Below are 21334 nucleotides of genomic sequence, written 5' to 3'. Positions count from 1 at the left end.
CTAGGGTTATTTTTGGATAACGGAATTAATCTGGTTGGATTGGCAACAACAATTTGGTTGAATTCGGATTCGAATAGACCCGGTTCGGGTTAGATCGAGTATCGAGTTTTATCGGGTCGGGTTGAATGCGATTGTTATTGGGTAAAACCCGTTTTCGGATTGCTATCGGATTGGATACGGATTTGGTTCGATTAAAAGTTATATGAAGTACAAATCGGGTTATAGGTTTTCTCGGTTGCTAATGGTTCAGGTACAAATCTTCAATTTACGGGTTAAATCTCTATTATATAAGCCAAGAGGGGATGGTTATTTTCGTAACAATACTTTTGGTGTCCCCAAGCAAAAGACTAAACTACCCCCATTCTATCTTACAATTTAGTTGAATTATAAATTTGATAATTTAGTGACTGCAGTAACAAATTAGGAAACCCATATGGGCCATAATGGTGGAAGATAAATATATGACAGTTAAGGAAAGTCATACACAATCAAATCATGGTCAATCATAATTGTGATTCCATTGATTGGCAAGAAAATTGATTTGTCTTATTAGCTTCGATCTGTATATATTTTGTGATCTTTATTCTTAGCCTTATTTGTATAGATTGTAATCAATCTATATTCTATACTAAAAGAGAGGAACTCAATGTGGTGATGACAAATGTCACCACATGATTGGTCCTTTCTATTAATATTAAAAATAAAGCTAAAAAAAATAAGCATAAAATATTTATGATGGCATAAGTTTCCAGGAAAACGGCTGTCAACTTATAAAGTATAAGACCCGTAAAAGGGCTACAAAATATATTTATGTTAAAAATAAAGCATCAAATATTTCAAAACACAATAATATCTCCTGATCTAATGTTAAGTTTCTAGGAAAACATCTGGCAAAAATGTTAAAAAAAATATTAAAGCAACAAATATTTTGTAACAAAATAATGGAGTATCACGCATCAAATAACATAATATTATTTTACATATTTGTTTAGGCCTGAGAATAATAACCGTATTAAAAGGGAGGTTAATATTCACATGCCTATTATTCTATATTTTAGGCTATAATAATGGAAACAACCAAGAACATAATATTAATCTTACTATATTTCAATGATTACACTAATTCCAACCGAAATTTTAAAATATCTATGAAATCTTCATCAGCGTATATTTATGTCAGCATCAAATATTTTGGAGATGAAACTTATACGGCATCTTTGCTTTTTTTCAATTCACCTTCTGCAATATATAAGGTATGAAATATCAGAGGTTTATTATAACAATATATTCCATAATATATTAATCGACAAAAATACGACATTATGGCCCTATATAAATGAATTACAGCTTCGGGTTAAATTATCAGTTTCTACGTAAAACGTAACTATTATCTATTATTCTAAATATCATGGCATTCACTATGATAAAAGATATCACTCCCTTAAAAGAATCATGGAGATTGAAGGTGAGGATTGTGAGGTTTTGGAACAACCGGATTTCAAAGACCATACTGTAATCGGCACTCGTGAATTAATATTGGTGGATGAGAAGGTAACTTCGTAATTCTGAAATTTAAATTTGTTTGTTTTTCTTATTGTTGTCGATTTTTTTATTTGTTTGCGTAAATTATTATTGTTGAAATTTTCAATAATAGCTAATCATTTACTATATTACATACAGGGCTCCAAAATACAAGCAACCATAAACAAACATCTATTTGACAACTATAAGAATCTTGTGAAAGAGGGCGCGACTCGTATTATCTCTAATTTTTTGGTCAAAAAAACAGGCGGTCAACATAGGGCTACTAGCCATGACTACAAAATCGTTTTCATCTACAAAACGAATGTCAAGGAGTGTGACAATGTACAACTTCCACTGTATGGATTTGACTTTGTGCCCTTTGACAAGATGCTTAAAAAGGAGGTCAATGATGTTTTTTTAGTAGGTATAATACAGAGTATTTTTTGAATTTAGTATATTAACTTAGCACTTCAATTTTATATGTTAACAATGTATTCTTTTTTATCCAATGATAGATGTTATCGGAGAATGCACTGCAATGAGCGATAAAATTGACACTTCAACCAATGGAACACCAAATTACAAAGTGATGTTCGAGTTAGAAGATTTAAAGTATGGATTGTTTGTGTCTTATTAATTCTGAGAATAGATGTGTATTTTAATTATATTCTAATTTTGTTGTGTTTTTATAGAAAATATACAATAAGTGGTACTGTATGGGGGAAATATGCTGAACAAATGACAGAGTACAAGAAAAAGGGTATCCAAGGACGTCCTATTATTATACTACAATTCGTTAAGATAAAGAGATGGAGAGGTAATACTATACATGTTTGTTCACATCTTGACAATTTATTACATGGTGTATGATAAAATTCAATTCGTATTATATTAATAATTATTGTTGATTATACCATGTACTAGATCAAGTTTCACTTTGTAATTCACTGTTTGCGACCAAGATATTCATCAATGAGGACATCTCAGAAGTGAATGATTATAAGGAAAGGTAATATCTCAATCCGTGTATTTATGGTTCATTATTGACATATGAATGATTTGTGTGGCAGAAATTTTATTTATACCAATATTTTGTTTTATAGCATCACCGATGGGGATGATTCTCGCTCGATGGGTATCACTCATTTGTCAAGCCAAAATTCGCATTCCATAGAAGATGAGTTTATGAAATTGGCTGACGGTAAGCAATTAGATGAGATACCTGATACTAATAAGGTATTGTGTATATATGACATTTAATAATTGATTGTACTTTATTGTTTATCACTAGCTCACACAACTGTGGATTTTAATAGTTGATATATGTTGAAAGTGAAAGATATAATGGATTTTCTAATAACTTTGATATAAATTATATTATAGGAATGCTTTTGTGCCACTGTTGCTACAATTGTGGGTTTTGAAAAGGATACCAACTGGTATTATAACTCGTGCAAAAGTTGTAACAAAAAGGTTGACTATGAAGGTGGTGGGAGATATTGGTGCATAAAATGTGATTCACATGTCAAATCTGCGCCACCAAGGTACATTTTGCCATATCTATATAACTAGAATATTGTAGGATCATTTAATAAACCTAAGAATATTCACCATATTACTTTATATATATAAAAAATGCTAGGTACAAGGTGACTGTATCAGTTGAGGATGACAATGGATCAGCCAGTTTTGTCATGTTTGATCGGGAGGTTTTTCAGGCTATACAGATATCGGCAATGGACTTGAAAGATAAGTTATTGAGAGTATACAACTATTGAAATTTAATAATATTACTGGTAAAAGTATTATGAATTTTTTTTATTTTCTTTTGTATCATCATACATTGTCTATTTATATCAATTATATTTATGATTATAGTGTTAGGTTATGATACATATGACAATTCATAAATCATGCGGAAAAACCATAAACCCAGGAAAACATATTATTTACACATAATCATTTAGCATAGATTAGATGCATACTCTTTGTTGCGTGCCTTCCCTAGCTGCGCCCGAACCGAACAAGAACAAGTCTTTAGGACTCCAAGTGTCGTCCCTCCGTAGATAGTCCACAGCACGTCCGGATCCGCCTTAAGATTGACCAACTAGAATCGCCCTTAAGGTACTATTATTTTCGGCACTTTATAGGCAAATGTGTGACTGAATTTTTCTCTCAAAAACTCACTTTGAATACTTTGAAACTTGTGTTATAAATTGTGAGCCCTAGCCTCATATTTATAGCGGTATGGAAAGGGAATCGAAATCCTATTCAGATACAAATTAATTAAACCTAGAATCCTACAAGAACTCTAATTTAATTAATTTATCAAATAGAATTAGGAATTTAATCATTAACCGAACTCTGCATGTTTTAGGAAACGTGCACGAACACAAACACTTGCACACACACGCACGGCAGCCACGATGGGCCCCATGCGTGCGCGCGAGCAGCAGCCCACTCAGCGCCCGCGCGCGCTGCGCGCTGCGCGTGCTGTGCGCGCTGTGCGCTGCGCGTGCTGTGCGCGCTGTGCGCGCTGCGCGCAGCCTGCTGGGCCTGGCCTTGCGCTGGGCCTGGCGTGGCTGTTTGTGCGGCGCGCTTGGCTTGCTGGGCGATGGCCTGGCTTCGTGCTGGGCCTCGTCCGGCAGGCCTCGTCCGATGCTTATTCGTACGATGCGCTTCCGATTAAATTTTCCGATTCCGGAATTCATTTCCGATACGAACAATATTTAATATTTCCGATTCCGGAATTAATTTCCGTTTCGAACAAATATTTAATATTTCCGTTTCCGGAATTATTTTCCGATTCCGGTAATATTTCCGATTCTGACAATATTTCCGTTTCCGGCAATATTTCCGATTCTGGCAATATTTCCATTTCCGATAATATTTTCCGACACGTACCATGTTTCCGTTTCCGGCAACATCTACGACTTGGATAATATTTATATTTCCGATACGATCCATATTTCCGTTTCCGGCAATATCATCGTTTCCGGAGTATTCATTCCTTGCCTGTGACGATCTTAGCTCCCACTGAAACCAAGATCCGTCGGTTCCGAATATTCATAGATGGAGTATTTAATGCTATTAAATACTTGATCCGTTTACGTACTATTTGTGTGACCCTACGGGTTCAGTCAAGAGTAAGCTGTGGATTAATATCATTAATTCCACTTGAACTGAAGCGGCCTCTAGCTAGGCATTCAGCTCACTTGATCTCACTGAATTATTAACTTGTTAATTAATACTGAACCGCATTTATTAGACTTAACATAGAATGCATACTTGGACCAAGGGCATTATTTCCTTCATATAGGATGGTAAGGGTGATTCGTTTCCAGAGGAACTAGAGATGCTTTTGGAGAGAATGTTTTTATTTAGAATTCAAATCTCTAGATACAATCTTGATCAAGACTGGGATAAGTTCACTGTAGTAAGGCTAAATGATGATGAAGACTTGATAAAAAAAAGTTCTTGGATGTGAATGAGTACAAAAACAGAAACAAAATCCAGAAAAGATAGCAAAGTTACATTTAATTCATATTAAGTAAAAAACAGAAACAATCTCCAGAAAAGATAATGAGTTAACTGACCGTGTGGATGAGTCACAATGCACGAGTGATCCTTGATTGGTGCAACAGCATGTATGATCCAAAATCAAATCAGATTGATATGCAGCAGAGGTTATCCCATCTTTGATAACCTGTCTTAGCCAACTTGCTGGACAATCTCTGTTTTTTGCAATTGCGCTCTCTGCAGCAGTTGTTCATAGCGGGAGCACCGCTCTGGATTTTCCGACTACAAATTTTATAAAAGTTGAACCCCATAAGGTAAGCTCCAGATTTCAATTCATTACCCTTCTTTCAAATGTGGAACAATTGAAGAACTTACATCTTGGATATATGTGGTGGATAATCCAATCAGTTCTAGATAAACCACACGAAGCCAATTCAAAGTTCAGTCCAGTATCTCTGCAAGGTGCGGGGTGACTGGAAACAAGAAGTTAAGAGTTAGAAAGGAACACCAGCTGCCTACACCGACAAAATAGTATAGAAAGTACACCAAATTTAGATCATCTGTGCGTGCCTCAATATTTTAAAAGTAGAAATATATTGAAAAGATATTGTATAATTTTCAAGTTTTGTACAGAGAATCATATTTTTGGTATAATAAAACTGGTGTGTCCATGAAGGAAATAATGCCCTTGGTCCAAGTATGCATTCTATGTTAAGTCTAATAAATGCGGTTCAGTATTAATTAACAAGTTAATAATTCAGTGAGATCAAGTGAGCTGAATGCCTAGCTAGAGGCCGCTTCAGTTCAAGTGGAATTAATGATATTAATCCACAGCTTACTCTTGACTGAACCCGTAGGGTCACACAAATAGTACGTAAACGGATCAAGTATTTAATAGCATTAAATACTCCATCTATGAATATTCGGAACCGACGGATCTTGGTTTCAGTGGGAGCTAAGATCGTCACAGGCAAGGAATGAATACTCCGGAAACGATGATATTGCCGGAAACGGAAATATGGATCGTATCGGAAATATAAATATTATCCAAGTCGTAGATGTTGCCGGAAACGGAAACATGGTACGTGTCGGAAAATATTATCGGAAATGGAAATATTGCCAGAATCGGAAATATTGCCGGAAACGGAAATATTGTCAGAATCGGAAATATTACCGGAATCGGAAAATAATTCCGGAAACGGAAATATTAAATATTTGTTCGAAACGGAAATTAATTCCGGAATCGGAAATATTAAATATTGTTCGTATCGGAAATGAATTCCGGAATCGGAAAATTTAATCGGAAGCGCATCGTACGAATAAGCATCGGACGAGGCCTGCCGGACGAGGCCCCGCACGAAGCCAGGCCATCGCCCAGCAAGCCAAGCGCGCCGCACAAACAGCCACGCCAGGCCCAGCGCAAGGCCAGGCCCAGCAGGCTGCGCGCAGCGCGCAGCGCGCACAGCACGCGCAGCGCGCAGCGCGCGCGGGCGCTGAGTGGGCTGCTGCTCGCGCGCACGCATGGGGCCCATCGTGGCTGCCGTGCGTGTGTGTGCAAGTGTTTGTGTTCGTGCACGTTTCCTAAAACATGCAGAGTTCGGTTAATGATTAAATTCCTAATTCTATTTGATAAATTAATTAAATTAGAGTTCTTGTAGGATTCTAGGTTTAATTAATTTGTATCTGAATAGGATTTCGATTCCCTTTCCATACCGCTATAAATATGAGGCTAGGGCTCACAATTTATAACACAAGTTTCAAAGTATTCAAAGTGAGTTTTTGAGAGAAAAATTCAGCCACACATCTTGCTCAAAAGTGCCGAAAATTCTAGTACCTTAAAGGCGATTCTAGTTGGTCAATCTTAAGGCGGATCCGGACGTGCTGTGGACTATCTACGGAGGGACGACACTTGGAGTCCTAAAGACTTGTTCTTGTTCGGTTCGGGCGCAGCTAGGGAAGGCACGCAACAAAGAGTATGCATCTAATCTATGCTAAATGATTATGTGTAAATAATATGTTTTCCTGGGTTTATGGTTTTTCCGCATGATTTATGAATTGTCATATGTATCATAACCTAACAGTGGTATCTCGAGCCCCTTATTATTTTCATAATCTAAATTGCATGAACATGGTTAAATATTACAAATTTGCAAGAATTAAAAGGGGTGATTAATTTTCGTAATTGTTAATTAATTGCAAATTGCGTTTATTTAATTATACGTACGCAGTTTTTCGGCAGTTTCTTCGTTACTCATCCGAATTGAGTGATTTTTGTGTCAATTCCGCATGTAAAAGGCATTCTAAAATTTTGACAAAAATAAGATTTTTCTGCCGAACCCAGAATTCTCAAATTCGAAGCCTAACTATGACTTTTCGAAGGTTTTAGTTTTTCGAATGCAAAATTTCGTAAATTTAAGATGTTAAATTAAATATTTGCGATTCTTGTTGATAAATCTTGAATTTTTGATTGACCTACTGCATATGTTTAACAAGTTTGAATGCCTAGTCTTGTTAATTATGCAATCTAATTTGTAATTATGATTAATTTGTTGAAAATTAGAATAATTTAGAATTAATTTGATTTTCATAATTAATTGTAATTTAATTAGAAACCTATGATTAAAAACCACCATAAAAATTGTAAATTTATGATAAATTTTAAATTTTTATGACCTACACTTGAATCCATAACAATCGGAAATCAATTGGATAATAAATTTTCGATTTTTTCGCCCTAAAATTATGAAATTAATATTATTTATTAATTTGTCATTAATTTTAAATATAAATTTTAAAATTTTATGCGATTCGTTCATAAAACTTGCACGCACGAAGCAATGGACGCTTCGTGTTACCCTTAAGGGGTGTTGTATAATGCGGGCATGCGACGACGAGCAAGGGAGCTCGTCGCCCGTGCGGCACGAATGCAATGAGCAAGGGCGTAGTGCACGAGCACAAGGCAGCAGCCCTGCCTTGTGTCGTGTGCCACGAGCAATGGACGAATGGGCATGGGCGAAGGGCGAGCCAAGGCAGTCGCGTGTGGGCAGCAAGCGAGCTGCGCCACAACGCGCGCTGCCTCGCACAAGAGCGCGCAGCCTCGCGCACAGCGAGCGCAAGCTCGCGTGCCACGAGCGCTGCGCCTAGCATTGCTCGCGCGCACAGCGAGCGATGTCGCCCGCCCAGCGAGCGATGTCGCGCGCCCAGCGAGCGATGGCTCGCGCGCCCAGCGAGCGATGGCTCGCGCGCCCAGCGAGCGATGGCTCGCGCGCCCAGCGAGCGATGTCGCGCGCCCAGCGAGCGATGGCTCGCGCGCCCAGCGAGCGATGTCGCGCGCCCAGCGAGCGATGTCGCGCGCCCAGCGAGCGATGTCGCGCGCGCACTGCGAGCGATAGCCCGCGTGCGATGAGCGCTGGCGCGCGCAGCGAGCACCAATGCGTGCGGAGGCTTGCGATAGGGATGCAGCAGCTATGCGACGAGCGCATGGGCTGCGCGCACATGGCCAGCAATGGCTGTGTGCGAGCGGCCCATGGGCGTGCAATGCGTAGGGTGTTTGCGTTACGATTAGATCGTTTTGAACGTTTAATTTGAAAATTTCAGTTCACGTAATTTTAATTAATTTTAAAATTAATAATTTAAATTATTTTCTTGGATTTTAATTTTGAATATTGTAATTATGATAAATGTTATTTATTCTAATTATTTTACTAAAATTAAAATCATGAATTAATTTAAATACGACTGAAATTAAATTAAACTTTTTGGATTCAATTATAAATTTATATGAGCTTTAAATTTTAATTAAATTTGTATGTTTCCGGTTAGACTAGAAATACATTTTTATGTTTAAAATTGGTAAAGCATATGAATTTATTGGTTTAAGTGGGAGCGCTTTTTAGTCATAAACTCTTGATTAGGTCTACAAATCCTTAAGGTTAAAACAACTTGATTAGAATTAATAAGGACTGAATAATTGGTAGATTATTGGTGCCCTTGATTAATTGCTGCAAATGTTTACGTGATGCATAATGTGTTTTACTAACCAGCTATGTGGGCCATTCATGATAATGAATGGGTGAATGGTATATATTGTATATGTACTGTTTTGCAGGTTATGAAGTGACTAGTATGGCCAAATAGGATAGAAAATATGGTCTGCGTACCATTAATTTGAATGTAATTGGTCTAAAGTACCAAAGTTATTTTTCAATTCAAATATGGTCTGCGAACCATCAAATAGTTGTAATTAGTTATAGCTTATCCTATTTGAAGAAAATGGTGCCTCCCACGGAGATTTTCAAGACGGACTTTGAAGTCAAAGCTTCAAGATGAAGTCGGGCCATACTAGATCACAAATATCTTATGCATGTTTTAAGTTATTTATTGCTTTTAAATATGTCTTAAAATGCATGAGATCAAAAGCTTGATTATGTTGCATGATTAAGGATTTTAGTTCACTTAAAATCTAACCAACATAGTAAGAGCCTTAAGTTCCAAACTTAAAAATTGAGTTAAAAGGTGCCATGCCAAAATATACACTTGCTTGGATATCCTTTACATCAATCTAGTAATAGTTTTCGCTCAGCGAGGTGTTACTTATTGGTCCTAAAGGGGCAAGGTACACAAATAATTGTGAGTACATGTTAGTTTTGGTGAAACTCAACGATATAAGTAAGGAGTCCTTTTATGTCGTGGCAACATCGATAGGTTTACCTAATAAGTTCTTAGACGTACCTATCAACCAAGAGTAGTTTTTAGACTATTAGCAAAAGGCTTTTGCTTACCTAAAATGTTTTAGAATTGAGTCGACAAACTGTGCTTAATTCTTCAATGGTTTTAGGATCTTGGAATCATTTTATTCACACCTGCCGGAACAATAAAATCGAATAAAATGCTAATAACTTGTTTGAATTGCATGGTTGCTTTAATTTCAAGTTATTATTCATGATAAATGTTTAGACTTTGCATGCTTCAATGTATGTTTTAATTATTGTTTATAATTAAATATCTTGCACTGCAATAAATCCTTTTAGAAAGGTAACAGTAAATTTCCTCGATTGGTAGTGAATCCAAGAACGATTCACGGAAAAGAGAGAAAGTGAGCAATTTAAAATGTACGTTTCTTATATCGACTTTTATGGTTGTTTTCGAATATCAAATTCGAATGGCAAACCAATTGGTGCTTGTGAATTCAAAATACACTGTAGTTTTGAGATCATAAAGCATTGAGCTTAAACGCTCAGCTTTACCAATGGTTAACAACCTAATATCTTTGTCCATTTAATTCTCGAATGAGTCTAGTCCCTAGACATTCGAATAGATCGATGCTTAGAGAACTTTAGAAGCTTCTGGTAAGATCATCTAGTTGAAACTTAATATTCAACATAAATTAAATGTTAAGAACCTTGTTGGGTTGACATTGGACATGTCTAACAAGTATAAAAGTCAACACTAAAGAATTCAATTCTTAAGACTATAAGAAAGGGTACAAGAAATAGGAAACAAGGAACAAATGAAAGGAATTTACGATTCCGTTTCTACCTATAAATTTATGTTTAAAGAGAAGTGACCTAGCAATCAAACTTCCTTGGTATCATATACCGCTTGAGGTTCTTACTTCGGTAAAAACTCAAACAATGGAAGCTAGGATACACTAATGACCTACAAGTGAGAAATGAAGCATGGCAATGCTACATTAGTTGTAGGGTCATCTAGTTTGTTTTAAGTCCTTTCAAAGGCTGGAACTAAATGGCTATTTTGTTCCATAATCAGCATACCTAAATTTCTGCTTCAAACACAGAAAGACTCACATTCAAGAAAAACAAAAGCAATGTTTGTTTGTTTATTTGAATGAAATGGTCAATTACAGGTTGAGTCAATATGCTTGATTAAAACAAACAACTCTTTAAAGAACTTTACTAGGTTCAAATCAACTTCTTGATTTGAGTTCCACTAATCTTTGGCATTGTTGCTTAGACCATATCAACAAGTTAACATTCAAAAGCTCTATTTTGATGGACTTTTGAAAGTTGGTTGATTTCTAGATCAACTTAAGACAAGCTAGTCTTACTTGTTGAAAGTAACAAAGAATATGAACTATTGTTAGAACGCCTAGACGATAGAGTTCAAAGCTAAAGAAAGGTTTTATGACTTTATTATTTCACATGGATTTGAGTGAATATAGGTTTATTTACTCAAATGTGATATAAGTTGAATCTGTTTGGCTAGTTCAAAGATTCAAAAGTATAAAATCCACTTGGCAAGAAATCATAAAGATCTAGGTTAGATCATGTTGATGATTACTTGAGACCAAATATGATCATCAATGATTGTGTGTTGTAATTTCACAATCTAGGTCCATAAGATATGTCATAATCAAAGTCAATTAGTACTTGATTCGATCAATGACGGATCATAAAGACTTTTCCTATAATTTCTAAAACAAAATGCTCAACTACCACCAAACTAAACCAATTTCGTCAAAGCTATTGAAAAGTAATTTCAGAATATCTTTTCATAATATATCTAAAGAGTTCCTAGACTCAGTGGGAGCTTAGTGTTTGTTATTCAACAAACTAAGGCCCAGGTATAGATATATGTTTCATTGTGATTTATTCAAATGAGACACAAGGGTATTGTTTCTACCACAAATTTTTGAGAACATAATGTTTGTTTGCTCGAAATAATGTCCTTTTGGAGATTCGTTTCCAAAATGACAAGTGGGAGAAAATAGACCTCGAAAGTTTTCGAGGCGAACAACAAACATAAAACGGACATTCCGGAGGCTTTTCGAAGTGCTTCAGAAAATCCGAACTTATTCTTTAAGACTTTAGAAGTGGCTTTAAAGAATAGACATCTCTTAGAAGACTTTACAAGTGCTTCAAGGAGAACAGAATATTCAAAGGACTTTAAGGGGCTATTGATATTCTAATGTTTGATGTTCTATACCCAAGTAGGCATAGAATTCAAGTCACTGAAACTATGAGATTCTTCTATTAGATAGTAAAGAAACATAGAGATCAGGTCAATGAAACTATGAGATTCTTCTATTAAATAGTGAAGAAACCTACAACTTGCAGTCAAACTATTATCATGTAGATTAATGAGTTTGTGACTTGTAAGAAAGCTATGACGAAACCTAGATTCCCTAAAATGGTTAGAGGCCATATATAGACTCAAATGTTTTAAATGGTTAGAGGCCATAAACCATACTCAATGTTTTGATGACAAAATTGAAATTTTGTTGATTTGCAAGAATAGTTTCACACCTATTGGTTGCAAGTTTGTTTTAAGGATAAAAACCATCAAACAAGAATTGTGTTCACACACAAAGCTAGATTAGTTGCTAAAGGTTACAAGCAAATTCATGGCATGGATTGTGTTGAAACCTCATGCATAATCGTAATGCTCAAGTCTATAATTCAAGCAATGATTGCATATTGGTACATATAGCAATTGGATGACAAAACGTATTCCTCAATCAAATGTTGGAATAAACTATGTACATGGTATGTCATAGGATTTGTGGATCCAAATAAATGCTTGAAAAAGAAAGCTAGCTTATGAAATCTAAAGTACAGATTTAAGCAAGCAATTGGGAATTAGAAATGTATTTTAGTGAAGCTAATAAGTATTTTAGTTTCATAAAATGTACATGATTCTTATAGATATATAAGAAGTTTAGTGGGAGTACATAAAAACTTATTTGGTCCTATGTGTATCACACACATATCTCTCTATTGTGAAATAACATTCAAATGCTAAATACTTAGATTTGAGATTATTCATCAATGACGGACCAAGGCGAAACTTAGTACATACTGGGTATTAAGATCTATTCACAAAGATCTTATGATATTGTTTTGGATTAAGTAAATGGCATTTACTAAATCAAACACGAAAGTCTCCATTGGAGATATTCGACCCATGTGAATAAATCTAAGTAAAGGATGTTTGAACTATGTATAAGCATTTACTAAGTTAAACATCAAAGGATCTAAATAAGATTCTTAACCTATATTATATGTCAAAGAATTTAGCTGGATTTAGTATCTACTGAAACTAGATAAGCTAAAGTTACATGAATAGAATTCAATTGGGAATTATTCTCCAAAAGAATTTATCATGTATGATATAATATGAGGATCGCCAAAAACGTATAGTATGACTTTAGGCATGACGAACATATACCAGTCTCTATTGATCTAAGTGAAGATCAACTAGATTGAGATCAAGAATACTTATGGTACTTGAAAAGGTACATAGGAATAGTTCTTGATTCAAGGAAATAAAGATATGCTAAATATTGATGCTACACGCATAAACACTGGCAAAGGATCAAGCAAGACCCTTTGGAGTTAACCATTGATAAGGACGAGCTATAGAGCATCGTGTTTTGAAATGGCAACATGGGTTGGAGACCATGAGTTGTTGCGTGGGAAATTAAAATATTAATTTCTATGTTCTAAGATACAGCTGGAAAGTCTTCCACATATCTGTGAACTGCTTGGATAAGTAAATCCAAACAAAGCATCACTAGCAACCTAAACAGTTGAAGTAAAAGTAATTATTGCCTAAGAAGCAATAAAACAGGGTTGTTTAAAGTTCTTCACTGAACTTTGGTAGATCACCTGTCTGCTGGCTCGATGGTTCTTCATTGAAAAATGCGTAGAACCACTCTTGAAGCAAGAAAAACGTCTGCTAACTTGATGGTTCTTCATTGCAAAATGAGTAATACCACCATCGAAGTAAGAAAGACTAGATCACATAATAAACAAACTCGAAAAGATCTTATCATCATATCTCGAAGAACATTCGATGAAAAGGATATTAAGATTGGCAAAGCATGATAACTAAACCTATGCAACAAGTGAGAAGCAACACTCACGTTGTAGCACTGGAAATCAAGCATAGCTTTGAATTCCATGAATTGTTTTAGAAGATGGGTTTGAGGCCCATGGTTATAAAACATTGGGGTTGAACATTTATCATATATGAAATGTATTTTCATATTCCATTTAATCTTGGTTTAGTATTAAATGATGAGTCCCTTCAAATTTGACGATATATTCAAGATAGACTGTCAGGACCAGTCCTGTGACTAAGAAATGTCTATCAAGTGAACTTGAATGTCAAAGGTTGAAAATGGTCCCTAGTCGGAGTTTTCTATAAAATTGGACGCATAGAAAACGTTAGACGATTAGAATGCAAGATGACTAGTAGTTCTGTTTCTTGAACTATGTGGACATGGCAATGTCATAATCATTTGCATAGATACTTACTTTGGGAAGACTAGTATCGGACAAGACCTATGAAACTTTACTGTAAGAGATGAAAATCTGTCATAAGTAAATTTCATTAAATTATTAGACACTAAATCCTCAATACCTGAGTGATTTGAGATTACTTGTTTGAGAACTGGTTGCTTTGACGTTGACCAACCGTCGCACCGTAAAAGGAGGCTATAAAGGCAACGCTCAGGTAATCACCTATCAAACGAAGTCTAATCTCAAGATCGCAAGATTGGGATTGTCCTCCCATAAATCGGGATGAGATGCTTAAAAGTTGTACAAGGCCACTCGGAGAGCTAGAAACTGTGAAATGCATGGCCGTGCTCGGATGAATCATAGGCTATGATTATCTGTTTATTTGATCAGTTGAACTCTGAAACCGAGGAACACCTCTGGACATAATAAGGATGACAACTCTTACCTTATGTTCAAGAGCAAGCATCGAGCGACAAAGGAATTAGGAAATGCACACTTGTCCCTAAGGACAAGTGGGAGACTGAAGGAAATAATGCCCTTGGTCCAAGTATGCATTCTATGTTAAGTCTAATAAATGCGGTTCAGTATTAATTAACAAGTTAATAATTCAGTGAGATCAAGTGAGCTGAATGCCTAGCTAGAGGCCGCTTCAGTTCAAGTGGAATTAATGATATTAATCCACAGCTTACTCTTGACTGAACCCATAGGGTCACACAAATAGTACGTAAACGGATCAAGTATTTAATAGCATTAAATACTCCATCTATGAATATTCGGAACCGACGGATCTTGGTTTCAGTGGGAGCTAAGATCGTCACAGGCAAGGAATGAATACTCCGGAAACGATGATATTGCCGGAAACGGAAATATGGATCGTATCGGAAATATAAATATTATCCAAGTCGTAGATGTTGCCGGAAACGGAAACATGGTACGTGTCGGAAAATATTATCGGAAATGGAAATATTGCCAGAATCGGAAATATTGCCGGAAACGGAAATATTGTCAGAATCGGAAATATTACCGGAATCGGAAAATAATTCCGGAAACGGAAATATTAAATATTTGTTCGAAACGGAAATTAATTCCGGAATCGGAAATATTAAATATTGTTCGTATCGGAAATGAATTCCGGAATCGGAAAATTTAATCGGAAGCGCATCGTACGAATAAGCATCGGACGAGGCCTGCCGGACGAGGCCCAGCACGAAGCCAGGCCATCGCCCAGCAAGCCAAGCGCGCCGCACAAACAGCCACGCCAGGCCCAGCGCAAGGCCAGGCCCAGCAGGCTGCGCGCAGCGCGCAGCGCGCACAGCGCACAGCGCGCACAGCACGCGCAGCGCGCAGCGCGCGCGGGCGCTGAGTGGGCTGCTGCTCGCGCGCACGCATGGGGCCCATCGTGGCTGCCGTGCGTGTGTGTGCAAGTGTTTGTGTTCGTGCACGTTTCCTAAAACATGCAGAGTTCGGTTAATGATTAAATTCCTAATTCTATTTGATAAATTAATTAAATTAGAGTTCTTGTAGGATTCTAGGTTTAATTAATTTGTATCTGAATAGGATTTCGATTCCCTTTCCATACCGCTATAAATATGAGGCTAGGGCTCACAATTTATAACACAAGTTTCAAAGTATTCAAAGTGAGTTTTTGAGAGAAAAATTCAGCCACACATCTTGCTCAAAAGTGCCGAAAATTCTAGTACCTTAAAGGCGATTCTAGTTGGTCAATCTTAAGGCGGATCCGGACGTGCTGTGGACTATCTACGGAGGGACGACACTTGGAGTCCTAAAGACTTGTTCTTGTTCGGTTCGGGCGCAGCTAGGGAAGGCACGCAACAAAGAGTATGCATCTAATCTATGCTAAATGATTATGTGTAAATAATATGTTTTCCTGGGTTTATAGTTTTTCCGCATGATTTATGAATTGTCATATGTATCATAACCTAACAGTCCATTACTTTCCTAATGAATGAGTTCTCAAATGTACAGAGAATCCATAAATCTTATACTCTGTAAAACGTTTAAGTACTCAGAATCAGATTTATGAGTACTAAAGCGGAGTATCAAGTTAAAAAGCCCATAATCTTTCATGTTACAAAAATCAAAATAAGATGTCACTGTACACTTACGAGGGGACCATCCGTTGATTGGTCAGCCAGTAGAAGCATATCCAAGGATTAAAATAATACATCTAGCAGGGGAACGTATAAGTTATCTATCACAATATATTAGAAAATTTGTCGCACTCAAAAATCTGTCACAAATCGTATATATATATATATATATATATATATATATATATATATATATATATATATATATATATATATATATATATATATATATATATATATATATATATATATATATATATATATATATATATATATATAATTGTGGCAGATATTGGTTCTATATATACCAACAAATATTTTCAGCAAAGATCTCCTATCTGACAATAGGATGAAGAATCAATATCAATTTTTCTGTTTATTACACTCAAAGATTCAGAGAATCCAGAAAGATACAATTAAACGTTTAAGTGCTTCCAGAATCCAGAAAGATTCAATTAACAGGGAACATATAAGTTATATATGTATCACAATATATTAGCATACGTATCGAACTCAAAACCTGTCAGAAATCAGACATATATAGAATTGTAGTACGTAGTATATTAGCATATATCTTATAGTATATAGATATGCAAATATCTTCTGAATTATTTATAGTACCATGTCTTTATGTATACTTAAAATATGATTAAATTGCTTTTTATTATACTTTCAAAATTCTTTAATGGATGCTAACATTGAATTATACATATCTGATGTATGGTTATCTAATAGAAAATCTGACTAGGGTTAGGGAATTTTGATTGTATATTTCTATATCTTTACAATAAAAGTCCAGGACAAATTCATTTTTTTATACATAACATCAATCTTAGGTACATTACATGATATGCTTTTATTTCGGATAGAAAAATATGTTGAATTGTGTTTTTAACATGTTATAGCTTGGTCTGTATTATATGGATTAAAAATTTCTACACATTGATTACATAATTCATCTATGGATCCAAATTTTCCATCATTCGCGAGGCTAAGGAGGAAGGAGATTATGGCAAGGAAGCGCCAAAGAAGAGAAATTGATAATGCCGGTAGTACCATAACCTCTCCTATACATTAACTATTTATCTATTTATTGCAACGACGCATTATACAAACTTGACAATTATTGATCCTGCGTTATAGAGCGACCACTACCACCAAGGCAACAAATAGGAAAATCACTCAATACCGGTCAGAGAAATCCACTGAGCGACATTTCAAATGGTCAGATATATTACTTTTTGTTCGTTAATTTTATAAAGTTCAACGCATTTTAATCATTACAATATAATCTGGCTGTAATCTGGCATGGTCAGAAAGAACTATGAATTAAAAGACATGTTGAAACTCTTAGCTAAGCTTTATCAATGATATTGTATCATGAAGCAAATTCGATTCACAACCAAGTTCAAGGGAAGGATGCTTACAGTCAATGTGAAAGTGAACAAAGAAAGAAAAGGGTTGCCACTAAGTCTATTGCAAAAAGCACTCCAAGTGGTAAGTAATCAGGAACACAATCAGATTTATGTATTATAATATACAAACCTAAACTGGAAGTATTTGGTTTTGAGAGTTCAATATACTATAATGTAGGAGCTGATAACTACGTTTCCACCAAATAAAATATTCAAGGAGATCAAGGTATGTTATTACTAAAACAAATGAGGATAATATTGAGTACACTAATTGATTTATATATTCTGTACTAATATACATGGATATGAGTAAACTATTAAGGGACACACAAAAATCTCATGAAGTCTACTGCAAAAAGAACTCCATCCAGTGCTACTACTTCAAAGACTGGTAAGTAATCAGATTCTTTTAGGGTTTTATGCCTAAAATACTATTTATATTTGAATTTGATCGCACACATGATAATATGATATGTTATAGGTGCCAAGTCTGCCAACAGTTCCGTTTCTACCAATGGAATTATAACGAATATGATTACACAAGGAGTTCAAGGTATATAATATCATATGAAAATTTGAGAATACTTAAGATTAATTAACATGTTTCAAATGCATATTAAGTTGCAGACTAACATAATTTTTAATGTTTACACAGAGTATTGGGACCTTGGAGATCCGACATATATTTGTAAGTTTTGTGGTGCGATGCACTGGTATGAGGAAAGATTGGAAAAGAACAAAAAAGGTGAACCAAAAGATCCGAAGTTTTCTAAGTGTTGTTTACAAGGAAAAGTGCTACTACTTATACTAAAAGAGCCACCACTGCCACTTTGTGGTCTTTTGAAGAATGAGGACCCTAAAAGTAGGACATTTCTAGATAATATAAGATCTTATAATGGTATGTTCGCATTTACGTCAATGGGTGGCAAGATAGATTCAACAGTCAATCAAGGGAGAGGGCCTTACACCTTTAGATTACATGGTCAAAATTATTTTATAATATATTATTTTTTATATATAAAAAAAAGTATATATAGATAAAATAAAATTTGTTTTACCAAAGAAAATATATTATATGAAAATCTAACTTATAAAAAGTATGGTCAGATAACAAAAATACTATTTTAATTATTATGACACAAGTCTTATTTGTATACTACTATTTTTGTATTAGTCTGTATATATATAAAAAAAAGTATATATAGATAAAATAAAATATGTTTTACCAAAGAAAATATATTATATGAAAATCTAACTTATAAAAAGTATGGTCAGATAACAAAAATACTATTTTAATTATTAAGACACAAGTCTTATTTGTATACTACTATTTTTGTATTAGTCTGTATATATTTTTGTATCAAATACAAATAGTACATAGATTAAGACCTGATGATACTATATAGAATTTTTATATAGAATTTGTATGTTTTTTTTTCGATAAACCTTTGTAAACTATCTATATGCTATTTTTGTCTTAATTTGTATACTTTAAACTTTGTGCAGACTTGGAGTTATCAGATGACCAACTAAAGAATTACACTCTATTTGAAATCGAAAATTTTTTGCGAAGTAATGGCAATACACTTAGATATTTTCCGATGATACCGTTTCCAGATGATATGCTCATGTCAGAGGGGAGAAACAAGTTGATCCAAGATGAATTGCAATATGATAAAGCAGCATTACATCAAGAGCATGAAAAACCTTTTTCAAGTCTTACGGATGAACAAAAAGAAGTTTACAACAAAATTATGGGTGCGGTGGAAAGAGGTGAAGGGGGTGTCTTCTTCATATATGGATATGGCGGCACAGGAAAAACTTTTATTTGGAGAACTCTTTGTGCTGCTATAAGGTCTAAAGGAGAAATTGTGCTACCTGTTGCTTCAAGCGGAATTGCATCACTTCTCCTTCCGAGAGGAAGAACGGCCCATTCTAGGTTTAAAATTCCTTTGAGTGTAACAGAAGACTCAACATGTAATATAAAACCGGGAAGTGATTTGGCTGAGCTTTTAATGAAAACAAGTCTTATCATTTGGGATGAAGCTCCTATGATTAATAAGTTCTGCTTTGAAGCTAGAAGATTAAGGGATGTTCTAAGACCCTCAGATCAACCCTTTGGGGGTAAGGTAATCGTCTTTGGAGGAGATTTCCGACAAATCCTTCCGGTTATTCCGAAGGGAAGTAGACAAGACATTGTTTTTTCTACAATAAACTCATCTTATCTGTGGAACTTTTGTGAGGTCTTAAAGTTCACAAGAAATATGAGGCTACAAGTTGGACGATCAGATTCAAACAATAATGAAATAAGAGAATTTTCTGAGTGGATATTGAAAATTGGAGATGGTAAGGTCGGAGAGCCAAATGATGGTGAAGGTACTGTAGAAATTCATGATGACAACCTGATAACAGAAGCAACCAATCCGGTGGAAGCTATTGTAAATAGTACTTATCCATCTATTCTTCAGAATTTATGGGATCCAAAGTACTTTCAGGAAAGAGCAATTCTTGCTCCGACTCATGATAATGTAGAGGCTATAAATGATTACTTGCTATCCTTAATGCCAAGAGAAGAGAAAGAGTACCTAAGTTCTGACACCATTGATCAGGCAGACACAATATGGAAATGGAAGACATGTATCCAGTTGAGTTCCTTAATTCTATTAGATGTTCTGGCTTACCTAATTATCGGATAAGATTGAAAGTTGGTGTTCCTGTTATACTTCTCAGAAATATCAATCAGTCGTCTAGCTTATGCAATGGTACCAGGTTAGTAATAACTCAGCTAGGAAAATATATTGTTGAAGCTCAAATCATTTCAGGTAGTAACATTGGACATAAAGTATTCATTCCAAGAATGGTCTTGAGTCCATCGGATACCGGCAACAATTTGCCGATCAAGTTTCAACGAAGGCAATTTCCGTTGGTAGTTTGTTTCGCTATGACAATGAATAAAAGCCAAGGACAATCGCTTTCACATGTCGGTTTGTATCTACCTCGGCCCGTTTTTAGTCATGGACAACTTTATGTTGCAATCTCGCGAGTTACAAGAAAGAAAGGTTTGAAGGTCCTAATATGTGACAATGACAATCAGGTTTATAATACTACAAATAATGTAGTATACAAAGAAATCTTTCAGAATTTACCATGACAAGGTACTATTTCATTCATAATTATATTTATGGTTGATTCATTCTTTGCTAAATATATTGATATGATTTAATATCATAAATATTTATATTTATTTTCTTATGTGCAGTGCATTACTCAGTGGATTTTCAATTATTGAGGCACAACATTGGAGTGCTCTGCTTTTCTTTTTTGGTTTTTTTTTTTTTTTCTGTTCTGAAAGTAGTTCAAATATTATTGGTTGTTAAAGACCATGAAGTTTTTATTTTTGACAATTACTTTTTACGATAAATAACAAACTGATATAAAGATACATTATGATTTGTGTCTTATAATTATTCAGCTGTACTTTATTCGTTACCTTATTTACTAA

General features: G+C 35.2%; 1 protein-coding gene across 1 annotated transcript; it reads left to right on the top strand.

Moving 5' to 3' along the window:
- The first annotated feature begins 1452 nt into the window (after positions 1-1452).
- LOC130465504 (replication protein A 70 kDa DNA-binding subunit B-like) lies at positions 1453-3302 on the top strand. Its single transcript, XM_056834287.1, has 8 exons — positions 1453-1551; positions 1681-1948; positions 2040-2136; positions 2217-2341; positions 2449-2533; positions 2628-2760; positions 2908-3068; positions 3167-3302. Exons 1-8 carry the CDS (start codon positions 1453-1455, stop codon positions 3300-3302), a joined length of 1104 nt encoding a protein of 367 aa, XP_056690265.1.
- The last annotated feature ends 18032 nt before the right edge of the window (positions 3303-21334 follow it).

Source organism: Spinacia oleracea, chromosome 1 (genome assembly GCF_020520425.1).
Source record: "Spinacia oleracea cultivar Varoflay chromosome 1, BTI_SOV_V1, whole genome shotgun sequence".
In the NCBI taxonomy this organism is placed as follows: Eukaryota; Viridiplantae; Streptophyta; class Magnoliopsida; order Caryophyllales; family Amaranthaceae; genus Spinacia; species Spinacia oleracea.
This window is presented reverse-complemented; position numbering and strand designations above follow the sequence as displayed.

What these genes read in the sequence shown, in the direction of transcription:
- LOC130465504 (XM_056834287.1), top strand. Translation starts at nt 1,453, where the DNA reads ATGGAGATTGAAGGTGAGGATTGTGAGGTTTTGGAACAACCGGATTTC. An exon ending in TAATATTGGTGGATGAGAAG is followed by an intron (nt 1,552 to 1,680) that starts GTAACTTCGTAA and finishes TATTACATACAG; the next exon opens with GGCTCCAAAATACAAGCAAC. An exon ending in GTGAATGATTATAAGGAAAG is followed by an intron (nt 2,534 to 2,627) that starts GTAATATCTCAA and finishes TTTGTTTTATAG; the next exon opens with CATCACCGATGGGGATGATT.